The sequence below is a fragment of the Ailuropoda melanoleuca genome, chromosome 10 (genome assembly GCF_002007445.2).
Source record: "Ailuropoda melanoleuca isolate Jingjing chromosome 10, ASM200744v2, whole genome shotgun sequence".
In the NCBI taxonomy this organism is placed as follows: Eukaryota; Metazoa; Chordata; class Mammalia; order Carnivora; family Ursidae; genus Ailuropoda; species Ailuropoda melanoleuca.
The window spans coordinates 101276979-101302389 of record NC_048227.1 but is presented as its reverse complement, the minus strand read 5'-3'; the positions used below and the strand labels follow the sequence as shown (position 1 = coordinate 101302389).

At 48.2% G+C, this 25411-nt stretch overlaps 2 protein-coding genes and 2 long non-coding RNA genes across 5 annotated transcripts in view; 1 reads left to right on the top strand and 3 right to left on the bottom strand.

The window, feature by feature from the left end:
• Positions 1-312: 312 nt before the first annotated feature.
• On the bottom strand, positions 313-3455 carry LOC117804030. The gene is made up of 3 exons (XR_004628199.1): positions 2817-3455; positions 1466-1527; positions 313-492 (listed from the first exon to the last, which is right to left on the bottom strand). It is a non-coding gene; the product is annotated as an uncharacterized LOC117804030 (long non-coding RNA).
• A 740-nt stretch (positions 3456-4195) lies between these two features.
• On the top strand, positions 4196-11530 carry DYNLT1 (dynein light chain Tctex-type 1). Of its 2 annotated transcripts, XM_002915114.4 has the most exons (5): positions 4197-4310; positions 7212-7253; positions 10196-10319; positions 10725-10802; positions 11110-11530. In XM_002915114.4, exons 1-5 carry the CDS (start codon positions 4284-4286, stop codon positions 11178-11180), a joined length of 342 nt encoding a protein of 113 aa, XP_002915160.1. In that variant the 5' UTR covers positions 4197-4283; the 3' UTR covers positions 11181-11530. The 2 variants fall into 2 exon arrangements, with proteins under 2 accessions (XP_011217864.1, XP_002915160.1); XM_011219562.3 differs by lacking the exon at positions 11110-11530 and having other exon boundaries at positions 4196-4310; positions 10745-10800.
• On the bottom strand, positions 6217-9328 carry LOC117804029. The gene is made up of 3 exons (XR_004628198.1): positions 8350-9328; positions 7824-7931; positions 6217-6356 (listed from the first exon to the last, which is right to left on the bottom strand). It is a non-coding gene; the product is annotated as an uncharacterized LOC117804029 (long non-coding RNA).
• Positions 11531-12211: 681 nt separating the features above from the next.
• TMEM181 (transmembrane protein 181) overlaps positions 12212-25411 on the bottom strand; it is a 69932-nt gene continuing 56732 nt past the window's right edge. The window contains exons 11-17 of the mRNA XM_034670793.1: positions 24368-24425; positions 21219-21321; positions 20548-20599; positions 17956-18038; positions 16768-16857; positions 15821-15887; positions 12212-15400 (exon numbers count right to left, since the gene is read on the bottom strand). Coding sequence (XP_034526684.1) covers positions 15322-15400; positions 15821-15887; positions 16768-16857; positions 17956-18038; positions 20548-20599; positions 21219-21321; positions 24368-24425 — 532 coding nt within the window. The 3' untranslated portion in view covers positions 12212-15321. The remainder of the gene's footprint in view (positions 15401-15820; positions 15888-16767; positions 16858-17955; positions 18039-20547; positions 20600-21218; positions 21322-24367; positions 24426-25411) is intronic.

The following is a 25411-nucleotide window of genomic DNA, read 5'->3' as shown; positions in this document are numbered from 1 at the left end:
TTTTAACTTAACTGTCTATTTAAAGACCCCCATCTCCTTATACACCTTATTTCCAAATACAGAATTTCACATTCTGAGGTACTGAGGGTTAGGACTTCAACCTATGAATCTGAGGAGGGACACACTTCAGACTGTAACAGCAGGATATAGTAAGAAAATATTAGAACTTCTATTTACATTTATTTTTTTAAAAAGCTAAAACTCAAACTTGATTAATGCTTAATAAATGTAGTCATAGTTTAATATATCACAATGGACATAAACATAACTTTGGGATACATGCTCAAAAATTGTTCCTGCTAGAGCGGCAAAATTAAAGAAGTTTGGAGACCACTGGCCTAAGGCCTCAGGCTACAGTGGACAGCAGGGAAGGGCTGCCAAGATGGGAGTTGAGGGGCTCTGGTGGCTCCGTTGGAGGAGCAGGCAACTCTTGATCTCCGGGTTATGAGACCGAGCCCCACACTGGGTGTAGAGAGGACTTACAAATAAAATCTTTAAAAGACAAAGAGATAGGTGTTGAAAATGAGCAGATAGCAATTAGATCCCATCTGAAACTAAAGCAAGGTGACACGGGGCTGACGTGGGGATTAGACCACAGTAGCAGTGGATGGGAAGAGTGCCAGAATTGGTGAGTGGGCAGGAGTTGGGCAAAGAGAGTGAACGTGATAAATCACCAAGGGAAACCTTCTGAACGCTCTGTATGGAGGGCTGCAGCCCTCTTCTTCCTTAAGTGTCCCTGCCTGTAAACTCAAACTGGTCAAGAGACTTGCTCTGGATAAAAACATGAGCAGAGGTGACCCCTGCCTCTTATGAGCAGCACCTCCTAGCCAGCACACGGGCCAGTGTTCCCTGTCCCTTCCTCCTCCCTCAATGATTCTGGCGTGGAGAAGACATGGACGGAGCCATAGCAGACGCTTGATGGTCACGTCGTATGAGTGACAAATACAGGTTTGTTGTTATCAACCACCAAGAGTCGAGGGCCATTTGTTTCTGCAGCTAACCCAGCCTATGCTGACTGATGCAACGTACTTTTTCACATACACAGAACTGAGCACCTATTTCATACCTATCATAGCATAAAAATCGGGGCGCCTGGGTTGCTCAGTCAGTTAATCCTCTGCCTTCGGCTCAGGTCATGATCCCAGGATCCTGGGATCAAGCCCCGTGTCAGGCTCCCTGCTTACTGCGGAGTCTGTTCTCCCTCTCCCTCTACCTCTCTCCCATGCTCGTGTCTCTCTCAAATAAATAAATAACTAAATAAATAAAGTCTTAAAAAAATCAACCAGTGAAGAAGAAATGCCGGCTGGAGGCCCCTACTGTGCCATAGGTTACCCTTTAGTTGTTGGCTCTTGGGCACATAGGGTCTCAGGGATGGGGCAGAGGTAGCTAGGGTCAGGAGGAAGAGGGACCCAGGGGCTCAGAGGGACTGCCTTTTCCGGGTGGCACGGAGGGATTGCAATCCTACCTGCCGGCGCTTCCCAGCTGACAGCAGATCCAAGTACCGTCATTTCTTAGCTAACCCGGTGCCTGTGTAATTTCATAGCAGAGGATTCTCGCTTTAGATATGTGTCAGCCACAAGCTTATTTTCTTTTCCATTTCAGCACTAAATTCCTCAGGCCTGAGTGTCTGGCATTGCCATCTTTGCCATCGAATTATTATTATTATTATTGACCTAGTGTGACTCCACGGTACATCCGAGGAACACACTCATGGGCACAGGGAAAGGCAGGAAAACACGAGCATCCACACAGCTGGATTTGGAGGCTGAGGGGCTGCAGGTCATAGACAGCACTGCGAGACCCAACTGTGCCTGGAAATACTCTTTTCTCAGGTGACACAGCTGTGCTGAGTAGGCCCACGCTTGCTAAATAAAGGCACTGGCAATGCCAATCCCTGTCTTGAAGAGTTTGTATTTAAGAGACTTGATTTGAAGGAAGAATGCACACACCATCTGCCAACCTTTGCCTAACCCCCACCTTAAAAAACAAATCAGAGATTCACTCCACTGACTTACCGCACAGAAACTCAACGTTACTCTAAAATACAGCAGAATACCAGAGATTTACGAGCAGCCCAGAGTCACTGTGTTTGTACGTTAGTAGCTAGGACGGACATTCACTCTTGGCGGACTGAGGGTATTGGAAATGGCAGCTAGTGGACTGCCAAATGCCCTGGTGATTTTAACTTCCTTAGCCCTACAGAGTGCACATCCATTAGGCAGAATATCCTACCATATCCCTGCATTTTTCCAAGCACTACAACATCACGGAGTCTAGAGAATTCAAGCCCTTCTGTTAATAGATAGTTTGTTTTCAAAAATTTGCCATAGAGATCATATCTCAGTAAACTTTGTAGCCTCAACTCCAGCTCAGAGGCTTACACAAAGTGAGTGTTCCATGTGCGTGTGTTGAACAAGTGGACAGTTTGGAAGATAAATAGACCAATCTATCCATTTCTGGGGGCAGACTCAATAGTCCATAGGCCAAGATCATTTAATGAATATTCTTTGATAGTTAAAATTGGAGAGCAATGCCCAACGCATAGAAGCTAAAGTCATGTAAAATTTTTAAGAAATTCACATTCACATGTTTTCTGTTGATTTATGCACATGCTGGTGAGTTTCCGTTACAACAAAGTCTACGCATTACTAATGCACTATCCCAGCCCCCATTCGGAACACTCATTTGAATTAGGAAGTTCCTAAAAGGCTGTGGAGCAATTTCTAAAAGATATCCCAAACCTCACAACATTCAAATGCAGATTGTCCCTCAGGACCTGCTCACTCTTGCTTTGCACATAATTCTAAGACACTTACCTAGTGGGCTTCCAGGTCCACCGCACAGTACCAAGAGAAAACTGGAAGACAGTGAAAAGACCCTTTTGGCTCAGGAGCGTGGTACCGCTGGGGTCCAGAACCAGGCAGGCAGGAGAAGGACACCTAAAATGGGATCTCAAGTGAAGCTGGGAATGTCAGAAAGCCAAGACAAAGGAATGTCAGAATTAGAATCACACGTGAGGCACAAGGCTGAAACGCTGAAACAGGTGAGTTGAAGCCAGATCTAGAACGATAAACAAAACTGAAAAGGAAAATATGGTTCAGAAAGGCTGCTTAGGTCAAGTGCCCAGGGCAGAGCAGCCCTGTGTCTGTCACCGCTGGGCCCCCTGCTCACCTGCCCTCTGCCTCCCACAGGGTGACTGGCGATTGTGTCTTTCTCCACTGGCCAGCTTTCTGCAGTTGGGTATGAGGCAGAACTGACCCCTGTGGGGAAATCATTCATTCATTCAATCAATTTTAATTATACACCTAGTTTTGGTGCCAGGCATAACTGAAGGGGTAGGTGACACATCAGCAAATAAAATGGTTCTGCTTGCATGGACTTTAGATTCACAGGGTAGAAACAACAAGGGTTTCCAATGGATTGAAAGTGAGCTCTGTAGCTTAATTCTACCACATCTCAAGGGCTTGTGGTCAGCTCTTCCTGGGGGGATGGGAAGTAGATTTTTAGCACCTGGGCTTTGGAGAGGTAAGAAGTGACAGTTTGATTTCAAGGACGTAGTAAAACCAGAAAAAGCAGTCCCCAAAGTCAAAGATCTTAGCCTCAGAGTACCTGCAAACATATGCCCATAGTCTAGCCCTTCTTGGAAAGTGCTGTGCCATTACTAATTTTCAGAATGACCCCTGTATCCAAGTGTCTGTTTAGCTCAGTTTGGTGAAAGCTGCCAGGAAGTGTGTAGCATTTCACAAAAATTTCCACCCAGAATGTGTTTTTTATAATGGTCATGAAAGAAAAAAAAAATCTCATTTATATGGAAAATTTACCTCCCCAAAGGAAGGTTTCGTTCAGAGCTCAGGTTTACTAACCCTGGATCTCCAGAAAGACTGAAAGCAATTTCTCGCGCTTCTCATCATATTCAGAAATCCCTTTCCAATTTGTTACTAGATGTCCGAACCCGTTTGAATGTTTAAATTAATCCACACAGTACAAGCTGGAGGGAAGGGCCGGACAGGAGAATGGCTTTTGTACATTTGTTTTGTTTTAGTTGCGGCGGTCCAGCGAGCTGCCGGGACAACGCGGGGTTCCCACGGAAACCCCCACCGGGAGGACGGGAGGAGGGGCGAATCCCGAGTCCCCAGCCCCACTAGCCGGGCGTGGGAGGGGCCCTAGAGCGGGGCGGGTCCGGAGAGGGGGCGAGGCGAGGCGCGGGCACGAGGGGCGGAACCTAAGTGCGCCTGCGCGGTGCGCGCTGCTCAGGGAGGCGGAGGCAACGCGCAAGAGGAAAGATGGAAGACTACCAGGCTGCCGAGGAGGTAACCGCCGGGTTGGCTCCCGAAAGGGTGGAGGCCGAGAGTCCCTGGCGCGGGTGGGCGGCGACAGTCAAGGGCGTGTGTGGGCTCCCGGGTCGCCTCCGGACGTGGGTGGCGGCAGTCCCCGAGGCAGACTGACGGTACCGGCGCCCTGCCCAGCGGGGTGCGGTGACCCCCGGCCGGCCTGGTCGGGGCGTCGGCGCTCTGCCCGCGGGGCGGAGCTCGGGGAGGGCAGGGACTCCCCGCGCGGCGGCGTGCGCCCCGTCGTTCTTCCGGGAGGGGCGCCTTATTCCTGGGGCAGGACCGCTCGCGTGCCCGGTGCCCCGCCGCACCTCGTGTCCGCCCGGTGCCCCGACTCTGCCGGTGCCGGCCGCGCCTCTGGCCCTGCCGAGCCCTGAGCCTGGTTCCGCGCCGGCCTGCCACGCCCCCGAGCGGCTCGACACCCGCTGCCAGCCGCTACCCGAACCTAGCTCCGTGCAGCCCCGGCACGCCCCGGACCCGCTCCACAGCCGCCGCCCTGCTGCCCCTCCAGGACCCCGCTTCGCGCAGGCGGGGCCGCCGGGAGAGTGCTGTCACTCGCTCCCTTTATTCGGCGGTGCAGCCCCTCACCCTGGACTAGGTGCTTCGCGTCCACGGGTGGGGAAGACTGAAGGCCGCGTGTGCGTCTGCTGACCGATGTTTTAACGCAAGACTCGAAAGTAACATTCACGCGTGACACGCACATGTAGTCACATCTTTCAGGTCTCAGGCTGTCTGCAAAATGCAGAAGGGCACAGGAGAACTTGCCTTTGTCTGCCGGTCCACACCTTGTTCTTCGGTGTGGTGCTTACGTCCACTATCATTTCAGCATTTAAGTTTCATTTTCAATTTGAGTTTGAGATGTCAGTATGAGAACTCCTATTTGTGGGGGAAAATAATCTCTCATTGCCTCAGTGAAGAAGCAGGGTAAAGCATACAATTATTTGCCAAGCAGAAAACATTTATTCTAACGGTGTGCTGTTAAAATGGCTTTCCTTCAATTTAACATGCATTCAGGGACTATAGCTGATGGATGATATTATAGAAAAATAGTTAACCATTTTCTTCTAAGTAATAATTCTTGTTGAAATTGGAATAAATTGAGCCCTGCATATTATGCGGCCTGTCAAAAATAAAAACTGTAGATGAATTTGGTAAGGTTGATATTTTACCATTTTTGAAACTTAGTTTAAGCAGGAATGGAGAGGAAACAAAAAATCTAAGGCTTAAGGACTGATGCTAGATTTTGAGTTTTGATCTGATTTCCTAAGTACCACACGAATGTCAGTGCCATTATCAGTGTTTGAATGCTGGGAACAACTGAGTGGATGACTAGAAGACATGGTTCAGGAGCACCTAGCAAGGGAAAAGCTTTTCCCTGTAATCTACTGTAGGAAAATGGCTTGTATTATAGTAATATCCGTAAAACTTAAAAAAAAAAAAAAAGGAAATGACACTGTTAGAGAATTAATACTGGCATTCTACTTCTGGCTCTCGCCAGTGAGATGCCTAAAGGACTTTATCATTGCAGATCTCACTTGCAGGTCTGTGAATTGAAGGGGCTGAGCAGAGCGTCTGTTTACAGGAGATAAAGCCCTAGGCCCTTAGAAGGATGAGACCTTGACTTCTAATCCACACCAGTCCCTTCTGAACTAAGCCTTTTCTGCATACCCTCTAACTTCATGTAAATACCTGGACCTTTGTTAAGACTACTCTCAGCTCATTGTTCATATTTCGTGTAGAAGCTGAAACTGCCCAGTGGATTGTGTACAACTGTACTTTTCCACTAAAAGTCCACTGAAATGCCCCGCAACCTTTTTCATAGTTTAGCCACGTGGCACGTTAGGGACTTTTCCAAATGGTTTAGGATCACAGAAGTCCCTTGGAAGGATCCTTTAAGCCTCAAGAAATCATTTAATCTGTAATATACTGCAAATTTTCATTCATTTGGTGAGTTGGCTTTGTCTCCCAAGTATGCCGCCTTCTGAATACATCGAGTGGAGGGCTTCAGACAGTCTGCTCTTGATCCGCCTAGAAAGAAAGGGGGCATCATTTAGGCCACGGTAGTCCGCATCCAGCAGGGAGGAAAGCTCACTGCCAAAAGCAGGGCGCTTGGGCGCTTCGACTTTATTCCACCAGGATTCACAATGACTGAGGGCCTGGGGCTGCCCTCTAGAAGGAACGTCCAGAGCTAATTACCGTTCGCAGGATTCAGACAGAACCTTGTACGCATTCAAATGTACCCCATGTAAAAAGAAAACCATGTTAAACTCCCGCCATTAGAGTACTGGTGGCTGCCCACCTCCCTGCTCATTGGGAGGCGCTGGTGGAGAAGAGCTGGGCCAGCAGCCGGTTCTGTAGTCCTGAAGCAGAACAGCGTTAAGAAGGAAACAACATTCTCGGGAAGCAGTATGATCATTGGATACTTTATCACTGATGGTGGATGAAAACAAAAACAGAAACGTCTCAAGTTTCAAACCTAATCAGTTCACATCAGGAGAAGTGTCAGCTAATTTAAGCAAAAGTCAAGTGACTTCGTTTAACTTCTGTGTTTGTTAATGCTCCTGGTAGCCAGTTCAAATGGATAGAGAGACTGAATCTAAAGTAAAGTCAGCCTTTTGGACCATGGCATGATCAAAACCAAAAACCTTGAAATTATATACATATTCTAGACTCCTTCCTGCCTCTCACCAGCTCCGTGATCCTAAAAAAGCCACTCAGCATTTCTGAGTCTCTAGTGTTTTCCTTAGTAAAATGAAAAATTTAGTTCGGTTATTTCTGAGTCTTCATTTCTAAGTTATGCTCATTACCTAAATTTGCATTAATCAGTGCGGTGGAAACCAATCTTTTAAAGCCATCACACTTAACTAATTTTCTTGCTTACAGACTGCTTTTGTCGTTGATGAAGTGAGCAACATTGTAAAAGAGGTAAGAGGAAGAATGCTTATTTTTAAAATGTTGATTAATGGCTTTATGAGTGAAAATAATGTGTTTTAAATACTGTCTTGGAATTGTTTCAACTGAGCCTGTGTGTTTTGGCATTTCAAATAACAGTTTTCTTCAGTGAATATGTAACAAGAATTACTTCCATGTTATGTAAATTACATATTTTAAATCAGACAAGAAATGTTATATACTAGCATTATTTTTGAATATTACTAAGGCTTGATTCTATAATCTTTTAACATAAAAGACTCAGGATCATGGTATACAAGTAAATGTTTCTGTTGTTGAATAAAAAGTGAATATAAAAATATTAAATAACTTCCAGTTACTTAAGACCTGATGATCCAGTTGGGGCTTACCTGTGTATTTTTCTTACGTTTCTAAACTACCTCTTTTATCACTATTGACCATGGTACCTCCCTTAGATGATGGCAGTGGAAGACAAAATAAGGTATTTGTCCTTCATTCATTGGAAAAATACAGATCAAGGGGGCATTAGGGACTGACCATCAAGGGGCTTACGGTATGGGGCAGGAGCAGGCAGGCACTTACCAAATCATCACACTGGAAGGTGTAAACGTGGATTCCCCTGTGTGGTGACTGCCACAGTACATGGTGCTGTGAGGGATTTGACTCACCTGGGGAGTTCACAGCTAGAATCTGGAGAATGAGGAGGAGTAGTGTTAACTCAGCAAAAAGAGGGGGCAAACATTCCAGGAAATGCACATGTGCAAAGGCCCTGTGGTGGGACTGTGTATGGTGTGTTTGAGGGACTGAAATGAGACAGATGGGGCTGGAGTAGTGCAGAGTGCTGGGGGAGCCTGGGGTAGGAATGAGGCCAGAAAGATTTTCCCAAGTCCCTTCTCTTCCTGTGTAAATTGAGCAGACTGTGAAGCCATTGGCCAGAGGAAAGCCATTAGATGCTCTTGAGTTTAAAGTACCAGTTGAGATGATGTAATTTGGAATTGCTTCGAATGCCAATTATTGTCTAATGCCAGAGTGTTCGAGAACCATAACCTATTTTTGTGACCAACACCAAAAAGCAGAATGATTTTGTTCTGCCGTATACACTACTCACCGTCACACGTGATTTTCTAGTGGTTGTGCAGCATCTGTACCAGTTTGCTTTTGTTTCTACACATGGCGTTTCTTACCGAACACAGAGGCGGGGGGAGCAGGAAGGTGGTGGAGCCACAAACTGTGAGAAGTGAGGATGGCTTGTTGTGAAGTCCTGTCATCGCACTTGTTTTTAGCATCATCTCTGACTCAGTTGCCAGGCCACAAGTACAGTTGAAAGTAGACTCTCCCTTGGGGCGCCTGGGTGGTGCAGCCGTTAAGCATCTGCCTTCGGCTCAGGGCGTGATCTCGGCGTTGTGGGATCGAGCCCCACATCAGGCTCTTCCGCTATGAGCCTGCTTCTTCCTCTCCCACTCCCCCTGCTTGTGTTCTCTCTCTCGCTGGCTGTCTCTGTCAAATAAATAAAATCTTTGAGGAAAAAAAAAAAAGTAGACTCTCCCAGTCTCCGTGAAAGCATGAAGTAATATTGCCGTGGTACTCTCACGTGGTCACTGGCCTCAACAGCTTTTTTGCCCCTGGCAGTGGTTTAATTCTGCCCTCAAGCTCTTTAAGGACTGGGTATTAATAAATTTGGGTGAGTCCAAAATTGGAGGGGAGTTTTCCTCTTTCCCTGAAAAACAGTGAATTCCAAAGTGTATGTGGAGAGAGTTGCCAAAGTTAGAGGTTTAGCTTGAGAGATGCCTCCCCCTTTGACCAATATCCAGATCTAGTATAACCAGGTCCTGTTAAACCAGGAGTGCCTGTGTCCCCACAACCTCATTTTATGCTCTGAGCTGGAGAGGGGCAGAACATGTCAGAGGATGAGAAGGGGCAATGACAAAGGGGGAAGGGGGGGTGCAGGGGGAAGGCCGGAATTCTACACCAGGTGTGTTTAATGTGACTGCTCAGAGTCCCAGGATAAACAGGTAGAAATCAGGGTGCAATTATAGGCGGCTTTTTGTTCCTCAAAAGCAAGATCACTGGGCTTATGTCCCAGACAGTAGACCCTAATCCATCTCCAGTGTGCACAGCTCTGATCCTGGGATGCTTTTCTCTGCATGTCTGAGGACAGAACTGGGCTCTCACCAAATTATTTTAGGTCATAACTGTCATCAGAACTCAGGTTTCTGGTTTTCAGCTAGCAAAGGGGTAGAGAAGAAAGCCACTTGGATAGAGGCAGGCACACTGGCATCAGCATAAAGAGGCCTAGAAAATCATAAAATGGTAATAGCCTAACTACAGACTTAAGCAAGAGTCGGGGCAAGCGGCCGTACGTATTCCTGAGTAACCTCAGAGGTACACAGCACGAACCCTCTCCAGGATACAGCACAATTTCAAACAGAAAAATCCATCATAACCTTAAAAGTTTTGTAATATATAGGGCTTGTTTTTTTGTTATCTGAAAAATGCAGTTATGTGTTAACATATTCCCAGAAAATGCTGGATAAAGGAAGTATTTTTGAATACATGATTATTTGGATAGGTTTGTGTACTGTTGGTTGTACAAACTACCAGTAAAGATTCTTCTGTCTGCTATAATTTTAAGAAAGGAATGGGCAAAGGAAAATATTTTCTAGCCTCAGGAAAAAAAATTATTATCTCCAGGTACCAACTCCAGCGTAAACAGTAAATTCAGTCAACATGTTGTTAAAATTTGACAGATCCTATATATAAGTGTGGATTTTAAAAAATGAATATTAAACTTAATGAACTAGGACACTGCTAAAGGTGGTTTTGCAAAGGAGCGCTCATGGCTTATGCTCACGTTTTATGCAGATATTTCTGCAGTCTTAGGGTGAGGAACCCCGGTACTAGCTGGAAGGCTCTGGGTGTGTTCTGCTAGCAGTGACCTCTGCTCTGTGTTCCAGGCGATAGAAAGTGCCATTGGCGGCAATGCCTATCAGCACAGCAAAGTGAATCAGTGGACCACAAATGTCGTAGAACAAACTTTAAGCCAACTCACCAAGCTGGGAAAGCCATTTAAATACATCGGTAATGCACCTTTGCTTCTCGTATATACTGCGGGTGGTTCTTGAAATACTGCTGAGAGGCGTGTCTGGTGTTAGAAGAGTGGCGAGTGTGGCGTCTGACCTCAAAGCCAGTGCCCAGTAGGGGCAGGTCACCGTGCTGCGTGCGTTACCACCCAGCTGGCCTGCTGGAACGGTTGCAGGGCGCACATCACAGGATTCCCCAGCACTTCACACCAGACGCTTTTCGAACAGCCGTGGGGGGAGGGCAGGGGAAGGTGGTGGCATGTCACTGTCACAGGGCCAGTCTACGCCGGTAACTGTTACCATGAACACCTGCCACAGGACCCGCATCCGAATGCTAAAGTAGGCTGAAAGAAAGGTGTGTTGCCAAGTAGGTTTCTCTAATAAACGTCTGTTTTCGTTGAAGTGACCTGTGTGATCATGCAGAAGAACGGAGCGGGATTACACACGGCAAGTTCCTGCTTCTGGGACAGCTCTACTGACGGTATGGTTTTCCCTTTGTTCGCTGAGGGCTTGTTGTGGGCCTTTCCTGAAGGCTCTGCGGCACCTCCTCGACCCTGCTGAGATCTAGATTTTCCCAGGCAGAGTTTTCTGGAACACGAGCTCGGATGTTTCAGGTCTTTGAATGCATGCTTATCAGTCATCTGTTGACACATTTTGTAGAGCAGAGTCTGAGCGGCCTTCTCTGTCCGCATGCCGTAAAGCAGCGTGAGAAGTCAGGATGGCGAGCCCCCGTGTTCCCGAGCTGAGTGCCGTGTCCCTGAGCTGAGTGCCGTGTCTTCTCCCCGCAGGCAGCTGCACTGTGCGGTGGGAGAACAAGACCATGTACTGCATCGTCAGCGCCTTCGGGCTGTCCATCTGAGCCTTGCCGGCCCGCCGCCTCCATCTCCGCGCTCCTCCTCCCCCAGCAGCTGGTGGGGGGCCAGCGAACACCTTTCTCCTCCTCTTTAAGTGTTTCCTGTGGCACTCACGACGGCGAGAACAGCCAGGTGACTGCCCTGTTCTGTGAACGGCACACCCACGTCCGAGGACGGTCATCCTAGGGGGTCAGGCCTGTGCTGCCACTCGTCTTAACTCTGAATATTTCTTTTCAAAGGTGCTAAAAACTGAAATCTGCTAGTTTGAAACTTTCTCTACTCTCTGAATGACTCAGATACACTAATTTTCCATACTTTGTACTTTGGTTAGAATAATAAATTATTCCACTTTAAAGTTTGTGTTTTTCTTCATAGTGTAAACAATATCATAAACAAATTCTTCAGATTTCACTAGTGACTTTACAATCTATACAACTGCAAAAACAAAAAGGAAAAGTTACGATTTGGCACTGGTCTTCTCCCATGCAGGATGTGCTGCTTTGATCCGCGGGCCCGGGATCCTGCAGCTTCTGGAAGTGGGCCAGCTAGCCCCTGCTGCAGCCAGAGCTCCCAGTCCCACATGCTGCCCGGTGTGCGGCGCGGCGGCTTCTGTCTGTGTCCTCCACTTGTCAGTAGCAGTCGTCCAAAAACAATGTGTTAGTACTGCAGGGCTTCCAACATGCTTTCATGATCATTCATTTTGTGTCCATAATTAGGCCCTTATTTATAAATCCACAAACACACTGGGAGGTCATCTGATTGATTTAAAGGTGTATCTAGGGGAAGGTGGGTCCCAAGCCCCAGTGTGTGACCTCACCTTCAGCGCTCATCCACGGGCCATGTTCACACAGGAATAATAAAGACACGCTTCCGTGTCCATGTGCTGAAATCAAAAAAGCTGTACTTTTGTCCCTAAAGCACTCATGCCTGAATGGCCATCTGAACTCCACACGCAGGAGCAAATAAATCACATAAGGATCGAATATGTTAAATTTACATTTATCAGAAAGGATTCAGGATGAAGCCATTCCCAAAGTAAGTTTGCCATAAATAAACATTTATTCGCTTTTGATTGGTAACTGATCGTTCTATGATCAGGGGTTACTGTGCTCATGGACACAGTTCCAAGATCTACTCCATAGTTCTTTCCTTTTGAACTTAAAAGGTTAAAGTTGTTTTTATTTTACAAATATTTACAGTCTTTTTGTAAAAAGGCAGTTTTCAGTAGCAGAAAATTCTGTTTCACTGTGTGGTATTATAGTTACCAGTATATCTAAAACATGTCGACATGAACAGGATAACAAAATGTCACAGACTGAAGCGACTTCCCTTGGGCCTGGGGAAAAGATTTGTAGCTTTTTTTTCCCCTGAAAGTCTAACCTCTAAGGCAATTGGTTTCTAAAATCCTCAAAGTACGTAAATATTTTTTAGTGACTTAACTCGTATTCACAAGATGTCCCTTTTCACTATCCTGTCTATGAGCTTCCATGGTTTTCCCTGTGAGGAGGATTCCAGGAAACAAGTCACTGACCATAATGTGACCCACTTAACACAACTGTACCTTCAGTAAATAGTTCATGGAATGCTTGAGGCTGGTGACATTTGTCTTGTAACCTGCCCATTTACTGGGCTGGGTTTACATAATGTATCTAGACTTTTATTGCAATCTGTAATTATGTACAGGAACAATCTCACAAACCTTGAATATATTTTATATATCCCCTTCTCTAGCCTTTCAAATGGGGCTTAAGAGAGAGAAAACTGCATCACTTACTGCTGTAATGATTTAATAATAAATCAAGCAGACCTATTACCCACACGGATAATGATGCTCTCCCTAGGGAAGCTGAAATACGTACGGTCATCTTCCAGGTTCCCCTAGACTGGACCAGTGTAAAAAATTATCCCAAAGATGATGTTATTCAAGCCATTACCATGGAAGAACTAAAGTCAGCCCTTTGAATTTACAACTGAAGTTTGCAAAACTGATACTCTCCAAGAAAAAAAAATTTTCTTGCTACTGTCTAAAGTTTCTGGCAGACTTTAGTGTTTTAACCTAATACCTATGGTATATATACTACATGCTAAATGCTATATAGTTTAAGCAAATTTTTACATGGCGTACGTAATATGTTGATATATATGATAGAGACAAGATCAAAAATGCACGATTTAACAATCATTTTCCCCTTACGTACTTCCTTTTATAATTTGTTTCCAACTTAGTTACAAAAAGTAAATAAATACTCCCATATTTTCGTTTCAGTGACTTGATGCCATGAAGAATCAAGTATGAAGATATCAGTCATCAGTTTATAATATAATTACACTACAGGACAAAGACAAGTTTTAAAAAGTTCTAATGTATGTGGCTAAATGCTTCAAATAGTTTACATTTACTGATAAATAACAGCATTCCAAATTATGGACATTTAATAATGATTAAAACTTGTAAACTATATCACATATTAGAATACATTAATCAGCACAAGTAAGTTTTCATCAATTTACATAAAATTATAGTTAGTAGAAGCTGAAAAATCTGGTAACAGAAAATTTTTTCCAATACCCTGGAGTACACAGCATCAAAAAAAGTAATCACACCATTGAAAATGTAAAAACCATGTAAACTTGAATTACCCTTGCAATAATACAGTTGTTTTAATTCAAACTTTCATATTTACAAGGTTTTAAAAACAAATGGAATCCATATTAAAGGTACGTTATCACTAAAGTTTAAACAGAAAGATGCGAAGTCATAATGAAAAGTCTCTCATGAACCTCTATAAGGGCCCAGCATTACCTAAAGTGAATGCAATTGCTAGCGACTTGAGAGTTAATGCATAGATGAAGAGAACGTAGGTACTGCTTGCAGAGCGGACAGTCCTGTCCAACGCGCTGCATCTGCCCACTCGCCGTCCACCGGGTGTTAATGGTTCAAGAGAGACGTTATTGTCAGAGGAAAGGAAAGGCGCTATCTATACCAGACTTCCACACTGAGTCTTTGACAAAAAGGAACTGGCAACTCTCCAGGGCCTTTTGTGATGCCACAGATTCAGCAGCTCGAGACAACTTTTCTCTTCCAGCGCAGGCCCTCCTCTTCCCTGGCCACTGGAGGGCAGGGCATGCTTCCCAGCAAGTGACCTTCTACCCAAAGATGTGCTTCCACGAGTCATCGAAAATGTTTTACCTTCTTTCATCTAGGCTTCCAATGTGAAACTGAAAAACTTTTTCACAATAATCTGTATTATATCAATCCTCTGTTTAGCTTTTATAAGAAAAATAATAAAGTTCCATGGGGGTGTTATCTCTAAAGGAGCTGTAGAAATGACGGCGTATAGGAACCATAGTGGATACCCTCTTCCCCATCCCAACCACAGCGACATCTGTTCACGTCCAGATATGCACCGCTGGCATGCACACACGTGTGTACACAGGCTCTTGGGAAACTGTGGCAGCAGGACCTCTCCCCTGGAGCCGGCACTTGTCGGTTATCTTACCCTTTCCTTCTGAATCTCAGCCAGTCCTCCTCAGACCCCACAACACGAGTCCTGCCCGGCGGCGGCGAAGGGCTAGAACCTGCTGGCCCACCATTTCCCTAACGAGCCATTACGTAGGCATTTCACACAAGAGACAGGAGTTACTAGTCACTCGGGATGCTTGGTTATCCAGAACACTCAATGGGGAAGGTCTGCCCTTGTGAGACAGGCACAAAAATAGGCTTCCCTTTGAGTTTAAGGGGCTGAAACTGGTACAGGGCAGGGAAGAAAGAGGAGAACGCTACCATGCTGACGACCTCATTCATAAGGGCTTTCTATGGACTCAAAATTAGCAGATTATTAAAAAAAAATGACTAAAAACAGGAGTAATTACCTCCTCACCACTAAAAATGAACTCTTTCTCACCTGAAATCTTTGAAAAAGGATTTGGCTGTTCACACTTACCAGCGCCTCTCTTCCCAAATGCAGCCACTCTAACAATATATTTGGCCCAATGTTTAAATTTCTCCTTGGTTTTGGTTTCCTTTCAGAATACGTAAACAAATAAGGAAATCTCTGCTTAGGAGACAAGCCTGAACACCAGCAGGAGCGGGAAGGCCAGGAAGCGGCGCTGCAGGAAGGCGCTGGCCTGCCGGCAGCCCGGGGCTCAGTCGCTCTCAGAGCCCTCCTTGTACTGTGCTCGGATGGCCTGGCCGTTCTGCAGGGGCATTTCTTCGTAGTCACTCCTGTCACAAAAGAGATCCTTGATGCCATTCGGCTTTTGACAGCTCCTCATCTGTTCTCTTCCACACTGACGTGCCATTCTAGCAAGAAGGCATTTCACAGCTCTGTGTTCTCCATTTCTGTCGCCCACTGCTCCTGCCCACCCCTTACCCCCCACCAAGCACCAGGGCCCATTGCCAGGAAGAACTGTTCCTCCTGTGGTCACTACCTCTGCTAAGTGTTCAAAAAAAGGGGAATACTACTCAATCTAGTCAGAACAAGGTGAAATCAGAACCCCATGGGATCACAGGACACTCCCAGGGAAAAGAAACGTCATTATGTCTCGAAAATCATTTTAGAATGATTAACAGTCTGTTCAGTAAATGCACAGAACCAGGCCGAATGCTCACGACAGGACAGCCTTCAGAGAGGCAGTGACTTACCCATAGATCACGTCATCGTCAGAGTCATTCAGCATGGAGAATGCAGGGTTGTCTTTCAGCTGGGACTCTGAAAGCCAACAAAAGCACTTTCATGTAATTAGCCTGGGGAGGCAGGATGCTATAGAAAAAGGACAGAAGCCTGAAAGAGCAGGATTCAAATCCCAGCTTCCACCATTTATTATCTGTGTGACCAGAACAAATCTTGCCTCCCAAGCCCGCTTCTCACGTACAAGCCAGGGCAGCGTCACTACTTGGCAGGCTGCTGCGCAGACCGAGTGTGAAAGCCCCTGGAGGAGAGAGGCTCCAGGAGGAGCCCTCAAATGGCCACTGCGATCCCGCTACGTTCTCCCAAGTCCACGTGGGCAGTGGGGGCAGAAAATGCCCGGAAGACCAGAGGCGCCTGCCCTGCTCCCTCCCACCCCTGGGCAGGAAGCGAGCCACTCCGGTTTCTTCATCTCAGAAGGGCCCAACTGCACCCTGATAGCAGGGCTGCTGTGAGACTCGAGTTAGGCATTTTCACGAAGGTGCTTTGAGAACTCCCAGAACATGGAAGTCAGGTGGTGGGCCTGAAATGCTACACCCCTGCCCAAGTTCCAGGACGTTCCCATCCTTTTCAGCCTGTGTGACAGTCTGGCTCTGCTTTGGTGAGGGGAGCTGTACGTTCTGGCTTTCTCTGAATGGCCACGGCACTAGTGTTCAACAGACCTGGCTTCATTCGGCTGAGGGACGTGCTTGTGCTGTGACCCACTAACAGAACCACTGTTCCCATCTCGTGCTGTAATGACACGGCACATGTTGTGTTCTAACGACAACTCAGGGCTACCCTGCAGCTTACCCCGTCTCCCTCTGCTAGAGATATGGGGCGCAGCACTAACAGGGAACCCGGGACGTGGATCCGGAACCGCTGTGAAGTGATCTGGCAGCAACCCGGCCCCAGGGTGGCTTACCATACAGGGCGTTCCTAGATGGAGAATACACAAAGGCCAAAGTGTAGAGGTAAAAGTTCAACAAGCCATAGAAGGATAAGAATTCTGCTGGTGATACTGGTTAAGGGAAATCGGCAGCCCTGGAACACTACATATTTGGACATTTCAGTTGGGGTCTTTGCTTTCAGTCTACCCGTTCCTTCTAACCACCAACAGTCCTTTCTATTGCTCACCACCACTGAGGACCTCGGGGTTCCACGGCCCAGACAGCAGGACGCCAGAGGCCAAGCCCACAGCCAAAGGTTACAATAACCTTTCAAGGTCACCTGTAAATAACACGTGCACCGTGCTCTTTTCTATCCATGGAAACCTCTGGAGGTGGCAGGACCTGGTGTGATCAACTTACTCACAAAGGGCAGGAGGGCCATGCATGCGTACAGGTAAATCAAGAATGAAACGAAGAACTGGAAGTCTCTCCAACCAGTCGTTCTCCATCTTTTCTGCACTACAGACCCCTTTGAGAAGCTGATAAGAGGTTAGTGTGAAATTCAGCCACTAAAATTAGAAAAATCCTACATTAATTCTAAGGATGTAAGAAGCCCCAAGGAAAGAAGCGAAGATGTAAGGGATTAACTCTAAAGCGCCCCCTGACGGACGCCATCACCGAAAGGGGGAGTGGCAGCTCCATAAGCCCCCAAGCATCTGCAGAGTTGAGCGCGGAGACAAGGAGCCTGTCCCACGGACCTCAGGCACACTCAGGACTCGAAGGACGTCCTGCTATCTTATGAGCCCTTCCTGGGGACACAGGCTTGAACTGCCCTAATCACCACAACCTGCAGACACTGTAGCTGGATACACCTGGGTGATGGGGTGAGAGGACTCTCAAATCGGGCTCAGCCTCCCCTCAGTGCTCTGTGGGGAGAAGCAGGCACCCCAGACTGATACGAAGTTCTGCACGGAGCTTGGGTTCCTGAAGAATCCCCAGGGACAGGACAGCAGGGTGGTGGGGAGAGCCCCTGGGGAGTGTGACTCCCTCGGGACCGCTTCACCCTGCCGAGCCTGCACCGCCGCCCACGGGGGTGCGCCGTGGTGGGGCCCATGGCACACAGTGCGGTGACCTGCCTCTTCCTCACGTCTGCAGCCCCGACACGCTAACCCCTCCATGCAGAGCATGGTCCTGAAGCAGAAGGCTTCCCATTGAAAGGATATAATTCTGGTAGTGAGTTGACAGTTCAGCTACAAAATTGTCTTGTAATACTTGGGCTCCAAACCTTAAATAAAGGATGACGATGCTGGAAAAAAAGGGGGGAGGGACAATAAGTAAACATAGATGAGGACATGGCACTGGCTTCACAGAACTCATTCCATTCACCCCACGCACGCGGTCCATTCACTATGATTTCTGCACGGACCCATGTGTGCACACGCGCCTGTGCACGCACACGCACACACCACCTGTGCCTCACGTGTTTGGCCTCAGACCCAGGAGGGCCGCTGCTGGGGCAGAAGCAGCTAAACATGACACAGACCATGTCGCAGCCCCGCATCAGGGGCCTTCAAGCACCCCATCGGCACGTTCTCCTTCCCTTCTCGCACTGCCTCAGACCTCATTTCCAAGACCAACTCCTACCACAAATGACAAGGCCCTGAGGAAAGTCCGCTTCCCCCTAGTCACACTTCCCTCCTCAGGCTCAGCCACTCTCGCAGTGAGGAAGCATGGCACCTCTGTTCAGACACCTGCCTGCAGATACACATGACAGAAGGTTCTGAGGACAGGGAGCTCCACAGCTGACGCAGCTCTCCCCTGAACAACCCCACAGCCTCCAAACCGGCACCCCGTGCTCATCTCCCCTCCCTGTGGTCCACTGTCCACAAGGATCAAGACCGATTGCTGACAAAAAGGTAAACTGGAGCCCTTCACCTCCCGGCTTTGATCTCTCCCAAGGGTTCCCATCCCTGAAAATAGACTGGGACTCCTGGCGGCGTGCAGGGCCTGACCTCACCTCTCCCCCTCCCTTCATATCCTCACCTCCCGGGACACTGCTGCTCCCCCTACTCACCAAGCCACCTGCTGTCCCCGTGTGTCTCCAGGGCTCCTCCCTCAGGCCCCAGGCCAAGTGTCCCCTCCTCAGAGAGACGTCCCCTCCACTCCCTGTCTAAAGCAGAACCTCTCCTGCCCCCCTCACATTTGTTTTCATTACAGGACTTACGCTATTTATCTACTTGGTTATCTCCGTCTTCCTCCTTAAATCCCGTGATAGGGAGGAAGCTGTTGGCCTGCTGACCAGAGCAGGCACTCCATACACACTTGTTGGATAAATAAATGAGTCCCCTTGAAACTTATATGAAGAAAGACCATAATAAAGGCAGAACGACTTCTAAGTCAGATTCTATGGAGGTCACTACTGGTATCCTGCTCCCAACCTGTGGACTCAGCATGAGGGTGAGGACATGTGAGGGGACGTGAAGGGTGTGTGTGTGCAGGTGTGTGAGTGTGTGTGAGGGGGTGTGAGAGAGTATTGTGTAAGGGGGTGTTGAGAGTGTGAGTATGAGGGGGTGTTGGGCATATGAAAGCGTTGTGAGGTGTGGTATGAGCGTGTGTGTGAGAGGGTGTGTGTGTGAAGGGGTATGTGAGTGTGTGAGAGAATTATGAGGGGGGTGAGTGTGTGTCGGGGGTGTGGAAGTGAGTGTATATGAGGGGTGCGGGTGTTGGGAGGCGGGGTGTGTGGGGGGTGTGTGAGAGTGTGAGGGAGTGTATGGTGTGTGTGAGAGTGTGTGAACGGGTACGAGGGGGGTGTGTGTGAGGCGAGATGTGAGAGGTGTGTGTGAGGGCTGTGTGTGTGTGAGGGGGGGGTGTGAGGGAGAGGGTGTGTGAGGAGTATATGTGTAAAAGGGCACAAGGGCACATGAGGGAGCACGTGTGAGACGTGAGACGGCCTGTGCACCAAGCGCTGAGGAAGGGCTGCCCACACGACATGGGCACTGCTGTTTGCAGGTGAACGCAGATGCTGAACAAAGTGCAAGCTCACGCAAGTCCACGCTGAGTTCACGTGGTGTGGTGAGCGATGAGCACGACCCGGAGGGGAAGGGACACGGGTGCCCACAGAAGGCCGCAGCTCGGGCAGCCGGGGAACCCAGAGCCACCCTGAAAAGCTGGCCTCTCAGAGTCTCCATGCGGCTCCCGCCAAGGAAAAGGGCTGGCAGCCATTATTTGCCATCTAACGCCAAGAAAGAAAAGCAAGTGACTAGATTTTTCCCCTCTAGACTTGGATTTTAGCAGAAAGAGACAAACCACCACCAACCCAACAATGATCTGGCATGCATTCACAGAAACAACATCATCCACTGGGCCTCAGCCTCCACAGACTCCCACCGAAGCGACCCCTCCCCTCAGGGCCACACGCTGCAGTTCAAGGACACCCCCGGTACCGAAGTCAAATGCACAGTCCTCTCGTTGGAGCACCAAAAGGATGCCAGATGCCAAGTACACACGCGTAGCATTCTAGCTCTTGACCCTGCGCTGGGCTGTGGCCGCTCCACCTACTGGCGCCGGTGAGCAAGCAGGAGCTCCCCCAGCGCGGGGCCGGCAGGCTCCTCACCTCCTGGTCATTCCCACAACGTGAGCTCCCCAGCCACTGCGCACACTCAGTGCCCACCCTGTGCAAGAGGCTGTCTGCCCTAATGAACAGATCTGGCTAGAAATGCCCTCAAATTAACTCTGTAAAAGGGGAGAAAAGATATTCATGACAGGAAAACACACATCTATTGTTTTGCTTCTTTCAAGAAATAAAGTCTTCTTACCTAATGACGAGCACTACAAAAGTCAATGCAGTCAAAAATTTTAACCTGAGATCTGAAAGAGAAATAAATACCCCATTAAACCACTTTGGAAGTAAATTCCATTCTCATCTCAGGGAGCTTAAAAATAAAGACAAAAGTAAACAACGGGTCCTGAACAAAACCCCTCCTCTGTCTGGACTTTCAGCCTGTGTGCACCTGAAGCCCAGAAGAAACGCTGTCCCACCTCCCCAGAGTCAAGGAGGGTCCCCAGAGAGACCATGGCCATTATTACTTGGTTGTGACAGATTGAGGGAAAGGATCCTAGGAGATCAGGTGAGTTGCCCTGACTCGGGACTAGGAAAATGGCCCTTGCCACCTCCTCCGCAAGGTACGATTCTGGAAGGATCCAGGCAGCTCCATAAGCCACACTGGCACCCAGGGCCCCAGGTGGCTTCCACCCCACAGGCCTCCCTTCAGTACTGGCCCGGGGCACTGTCTAAAAGGCCCAGAGCACCCACTCAGCCCTGTTGTGGGTCTCCAGAGACTGAAGGCACTGGTCCCCCCGGCATGAGGGAGTGACAGGTCCCCATCCAGGTCAGGCCTCTTGCTGGGTGGACTCCAGCCACCCCTCCCACTGTGTGAGGTCAACTCCTGGCCCCCCTTGCCTTGGGCAGTTGTGATGTGGCACTTACCTACATAAGGCATGTGACGTAGCTCGGAACAGGCCCGCACTATCAAGAACAGAAGGTATAAGATATACACAGCTGCCACCACCATGAAGAAAATCTTCATCCCCTAGAACGACACAAGACGGGCAGCTGAGTAAGAACGGGGCTTGATGCTCCTCCTCCCACCACCACAAGCAGGAAAGCCGAACATTTTTAACAGGAGCCTAGAATCCTGAAGGTCACTCCGTAACACAGACAAGAATGTGTTCACACCGCTGTGACTTCCTTATCTAGACTCGGCCTCTCACCCTGTCTGTGAGCACAGGTGGCACACCTGGGGACAGCCCCAGCCCTCACCGGTCAGATGAGCCGGAACCCAAGCTCCTTCCGTAACGCACGGAAAGCTCCTAGCACAGGGCCTGGGACGTGACGTGGCAGGTGCTCAATATACCAGTGATGGGTCTTCAGCTTTTTTCAGTTTTCTGGAGGTCTGGTTTCCAGTGTTTCCTCTAGTAACAGACCTAGGCCACTGACTGAGAAGGGGAGAGGTGACCATAACCATGGTGACGGCTGCCTTGCTCAAGTCTTTCCAAATGCTGGCCAAGTGCTTTGTGTTCCTGGTCTATTCAACCTGCACAACTCTTCAGGAGAGACTGCAGTGTTACCCCTTTTGCAGAGGGAAAACAGAGGACTAGGGAGGGTGGGAGGTGGGCCCTAGGAGCACAGGTTTGACCCACAGGCTGTCCAGGGGGCTGGTGCACTGGCCCAGGTACTGGCCCCATGTGACCTCAGACAAGACCACTGAACACCCCTTAGTTTCCCCACATGAAAAATGAGGAGACTGGACCAGACAAAAGCTCTAGTAACAGATTAGCGTGAACCTATATTATTTTACCTAAATCTGGGGAGTACACTCAACCAACAGCCCTGTATATGATCTGTCACTGGGGTCTGCAGAATCTTCCCTGACAATGTGTCAAAGTAGCTCTTCCCTGTCCCTTCCTTTAGTGTCACGCTTTCAAGGACAAAAGGCTTCTCTGAGGCCTAGCCCATCACACACATGGCCTCAAACCTTTCAGGGGTGTCCGGTGCCCCTCTCAGGCGCAGCCCCCTTTGAGCCTGCCCTGACTCAGGTCTCCTGCATGGCTTCCTCGGCCCACTGCCCCACACAACTCTGCAGCAGTGCCTCCCTTCCCCCAGAATGCCTCCCCTCCTCTCCAGCTCCAGGTGCAGCCCCTTCCCCCAAAAGAACTTATTAAAGCATAATAAGACTAAGAAAAGAACAGAACACAAATAAAGACACCCCTGTCCCCCCCCCCCAGTAACTCGGGCCCACTGTCCGTAAGGGCACAGCTGGCAGGACACTGCACACTGGTCTGCACTTTCTGCTAAGCTTTTTCTCCCTCAAGAGGTCCTATATGCTTTGAGGACAAAGATCACGGCACACTGCTCATAAGGCATACACTGAGCAACCTTCAAAACTCCTCAAACTTCTAAAGAATGGAATGGAAAGGCTACCAGTACTCCCCTGCTGAAATCTGGTTAAGAATCAGGGGCTCACACTACTTGCTAGGACATGTGTCATCTCAACACAAGTTACATCTTTCAAGATATCATCATTCACTAAACCTCCCTCTTTCCCATAAAGAACCGCAGATTTTACCACCTCATGGGAAGCTCTGAAAGCACCCAGAGAAATGCTGGATATCACCCAAGCTCAGGATTCAACTCTAGCATTGCCCTGTTGGGAGCATGCCTCCTAGACACCTTGTAGGGCTCCCTCTGGCCCCTGGCCCCTTGCACATCCACGCCCGGGCTCAGCAGCCAGCTGCACCCAGGAAGGGCTGCCCTGTGAGACGCCAAGGGATGCCTATAAACCTGGAGACTCGAGGGAAAGCCACACTCAGGGCTGACAGTCATTTGCAGACCTCTGTGTAAAATAAAGACACTGGACCCCTTGTTTGAAAGTACAAAGTATTCTACATTGGTGAGAACAGAGCATCACCCAGAGTGCTGGGCCCTGTGGCTGCCAGGCCTGCAGGCCCACACAAGCCAGCCTGGCCACTCCATTCATTTGCTTGGAAACCCTTCTTGACTTTAGAGAATTAAATGAACAAACATGTTTTCTTAATTGCTCAACAATACTCCTAAAATCTGACACACCTTCTGTGCCTCAACCATAAACCAAGGAATGGGAGCGACAACTTTTTTTTTTTAATTTTTTATTTATTCATTTTAGAGAGACCCAGCGAGACCAGGAGCGGGGGGGNGGGGGGGGGGGGGGGGGGGGTAGAGGGAGGGGGAGAGACAGACTCCCTGCCGAGCAGGGAGCCCTACAGTTGCAGGGCTCAATCCCAGGACCCCGGGATCACAACCCAAGCCGAAACCAAGAGTCGGATGCTTAACTGACTGTGCCACTCAGGCGCCCCATGACCTCCTTCTTTTAAAAAGAATTTTAGTGTTTATAAACAAGTATACCTCTAGTCCTGGAAACTAAGTCTGGACATTCAGCGAAATGACGTATCAGGTGAAGAATGCTCATCTCACACTAAACCACCGTCTTCTAAGCAAGGGCGATTTCTGCTGAATATTCTTTCAAATTTTTTTTTTAAGATTTTACTTATTTCGGCACCTAGGTGGCTCAGTCCGTGAAGCGTCTGCCTTCGGCTCAGGTCATGATGCCGGAGTCCCAAGATGAAGCCCCACATCAGACTCCCTGCTCTGTGGGGAGCCTGCTTCTCCCTCTCCTTCTACCTTCCCCCTGCTCCTTCTCTCATTCTCTCTCTCTCTCTCAAATAAATAAATAAAATCTTTTTTGTTTTAGAGAGAGAGCACCAGCAGGGGGGTCTGCAGAGGGAGAGGGAGAAGCAGACCCCCCACCGAGCGGCGAGCCTGATGGGGTCTCCGTCCCAGGACCCCGGGATCATGACCTGAGCTGAAGACACACTCTTAACTGACTGAGCCACCCCAGTGCCCTGACAACTTCGTTTTTAAAAGCTAATTTTCAATACTACTCACACATTTTTCCAAATTTTGCACTCATGAACCTCCTCCAGTCTCCCCTAAATAGCCAGTTACCAAGCTCATATCAGCAGCACAATTAAGTTACAAAATTCAGTAAGTTTTAAAAACAGCACTTAAAAAAGCCCTCAGGCATCATTAATAATCCTTACCTGAAAATTTCCTGTGTCAACTCGATACTGGTACATTGGATCGTGTAATTCATTAACTCTGAAAATACATTATAAAAAAAAATCATAGATCAATAACTAGCTCACTTTTCATTATATACTTTCATTTGGCTTTTTATAAAAACTTATTAACAGAGATGCCTGGCTGGCTCAGCGGTAGAGCGTGCAACTCTTCACCTTGGGATCATGAGTTCAAGCCCCACGTTGGGTGTAGAAATGAAAATAAACAAATAAACTTAAATAAAAAAATAAATAAAACTTACTAACATAAACTACTTGCTAACCAACAGTAAGATTTTTAAAAAGGATTCCTAAATTTCACATTGGAAATGCATCCAGTGCTACTGAACTGTTGGCCCGCAGTGGTCTATACTGGGAAGCGGCAGTACTTTTTGTTCCAAAAAATCTCTACACTATCTCTCCTGCAATGTCAAGAATTGTTTTCAGGCACTGGGAATAGACAAGTATGCAAAGAAAGCTTTGTAAATGCCGACTTCCATGCAACTCATTTTCAAGTGAAGCTGAGGGGCTGAAGTGGCAGGGACAGGGCAGGGAGACGAGGCAGGCTGAGTGCTGTCACTGCTGGGCTGTGGAGTCAGACGTGCCGAGGGCCAAAACCACACCCCTAGAATGGAAGTCGTTTCTGCAGAAAATCCTACTGGGGTGCATCGGGCTGTGGCCACATCAGGCTTCTGCTGTGGTCCCATTTCACACAAGGACAAAACCACTAATCACCATAAGCCTTGGGAGCCAGTACAGGGATGGGGACGCAGGGATGGGGAGCTCACGGATGCTAGCCCAAGGAGAAACTAAAGCTTCCGGTGGGGAGGGGCGAGCCAGGACTCCTGAGCGTCATTCCTACAGACAATGATGTCTTTGCCACTTTGAAAGGGAAACCTAAAACAACATGGTCTTTTTCATTTTGCGGCTGAGACCAGAACTGTGTTACCGACATGCCAGTCAGGCTAAAATAAATCCTCAGTTCAAGTCACGCTATCAAGTCTTGAAACCCTGGTGACAAATTCC

Coding starts and splice junctions, on each gene's coding strand:
- DYNLT1 (XM_002915114.4), top strand. CDS start 4,284: ATGGAAGACTACCAGGCTGCCGAGGAG. Junction 4,311..7,211: donor ACTACCAGGCTGCCGAGGAG/GTAACCGCCGGG, acceptor TCTTGCTTACAG/ACTGCTTTTGTCGTTGATGA. Junction 10,803..11,109: donor CTGGGACAGCTCTACTGACG/GTATGGTTTTCC, acceptor TTCTCCCCGCAG/GCAGCTGCACTGTGCGGTGG.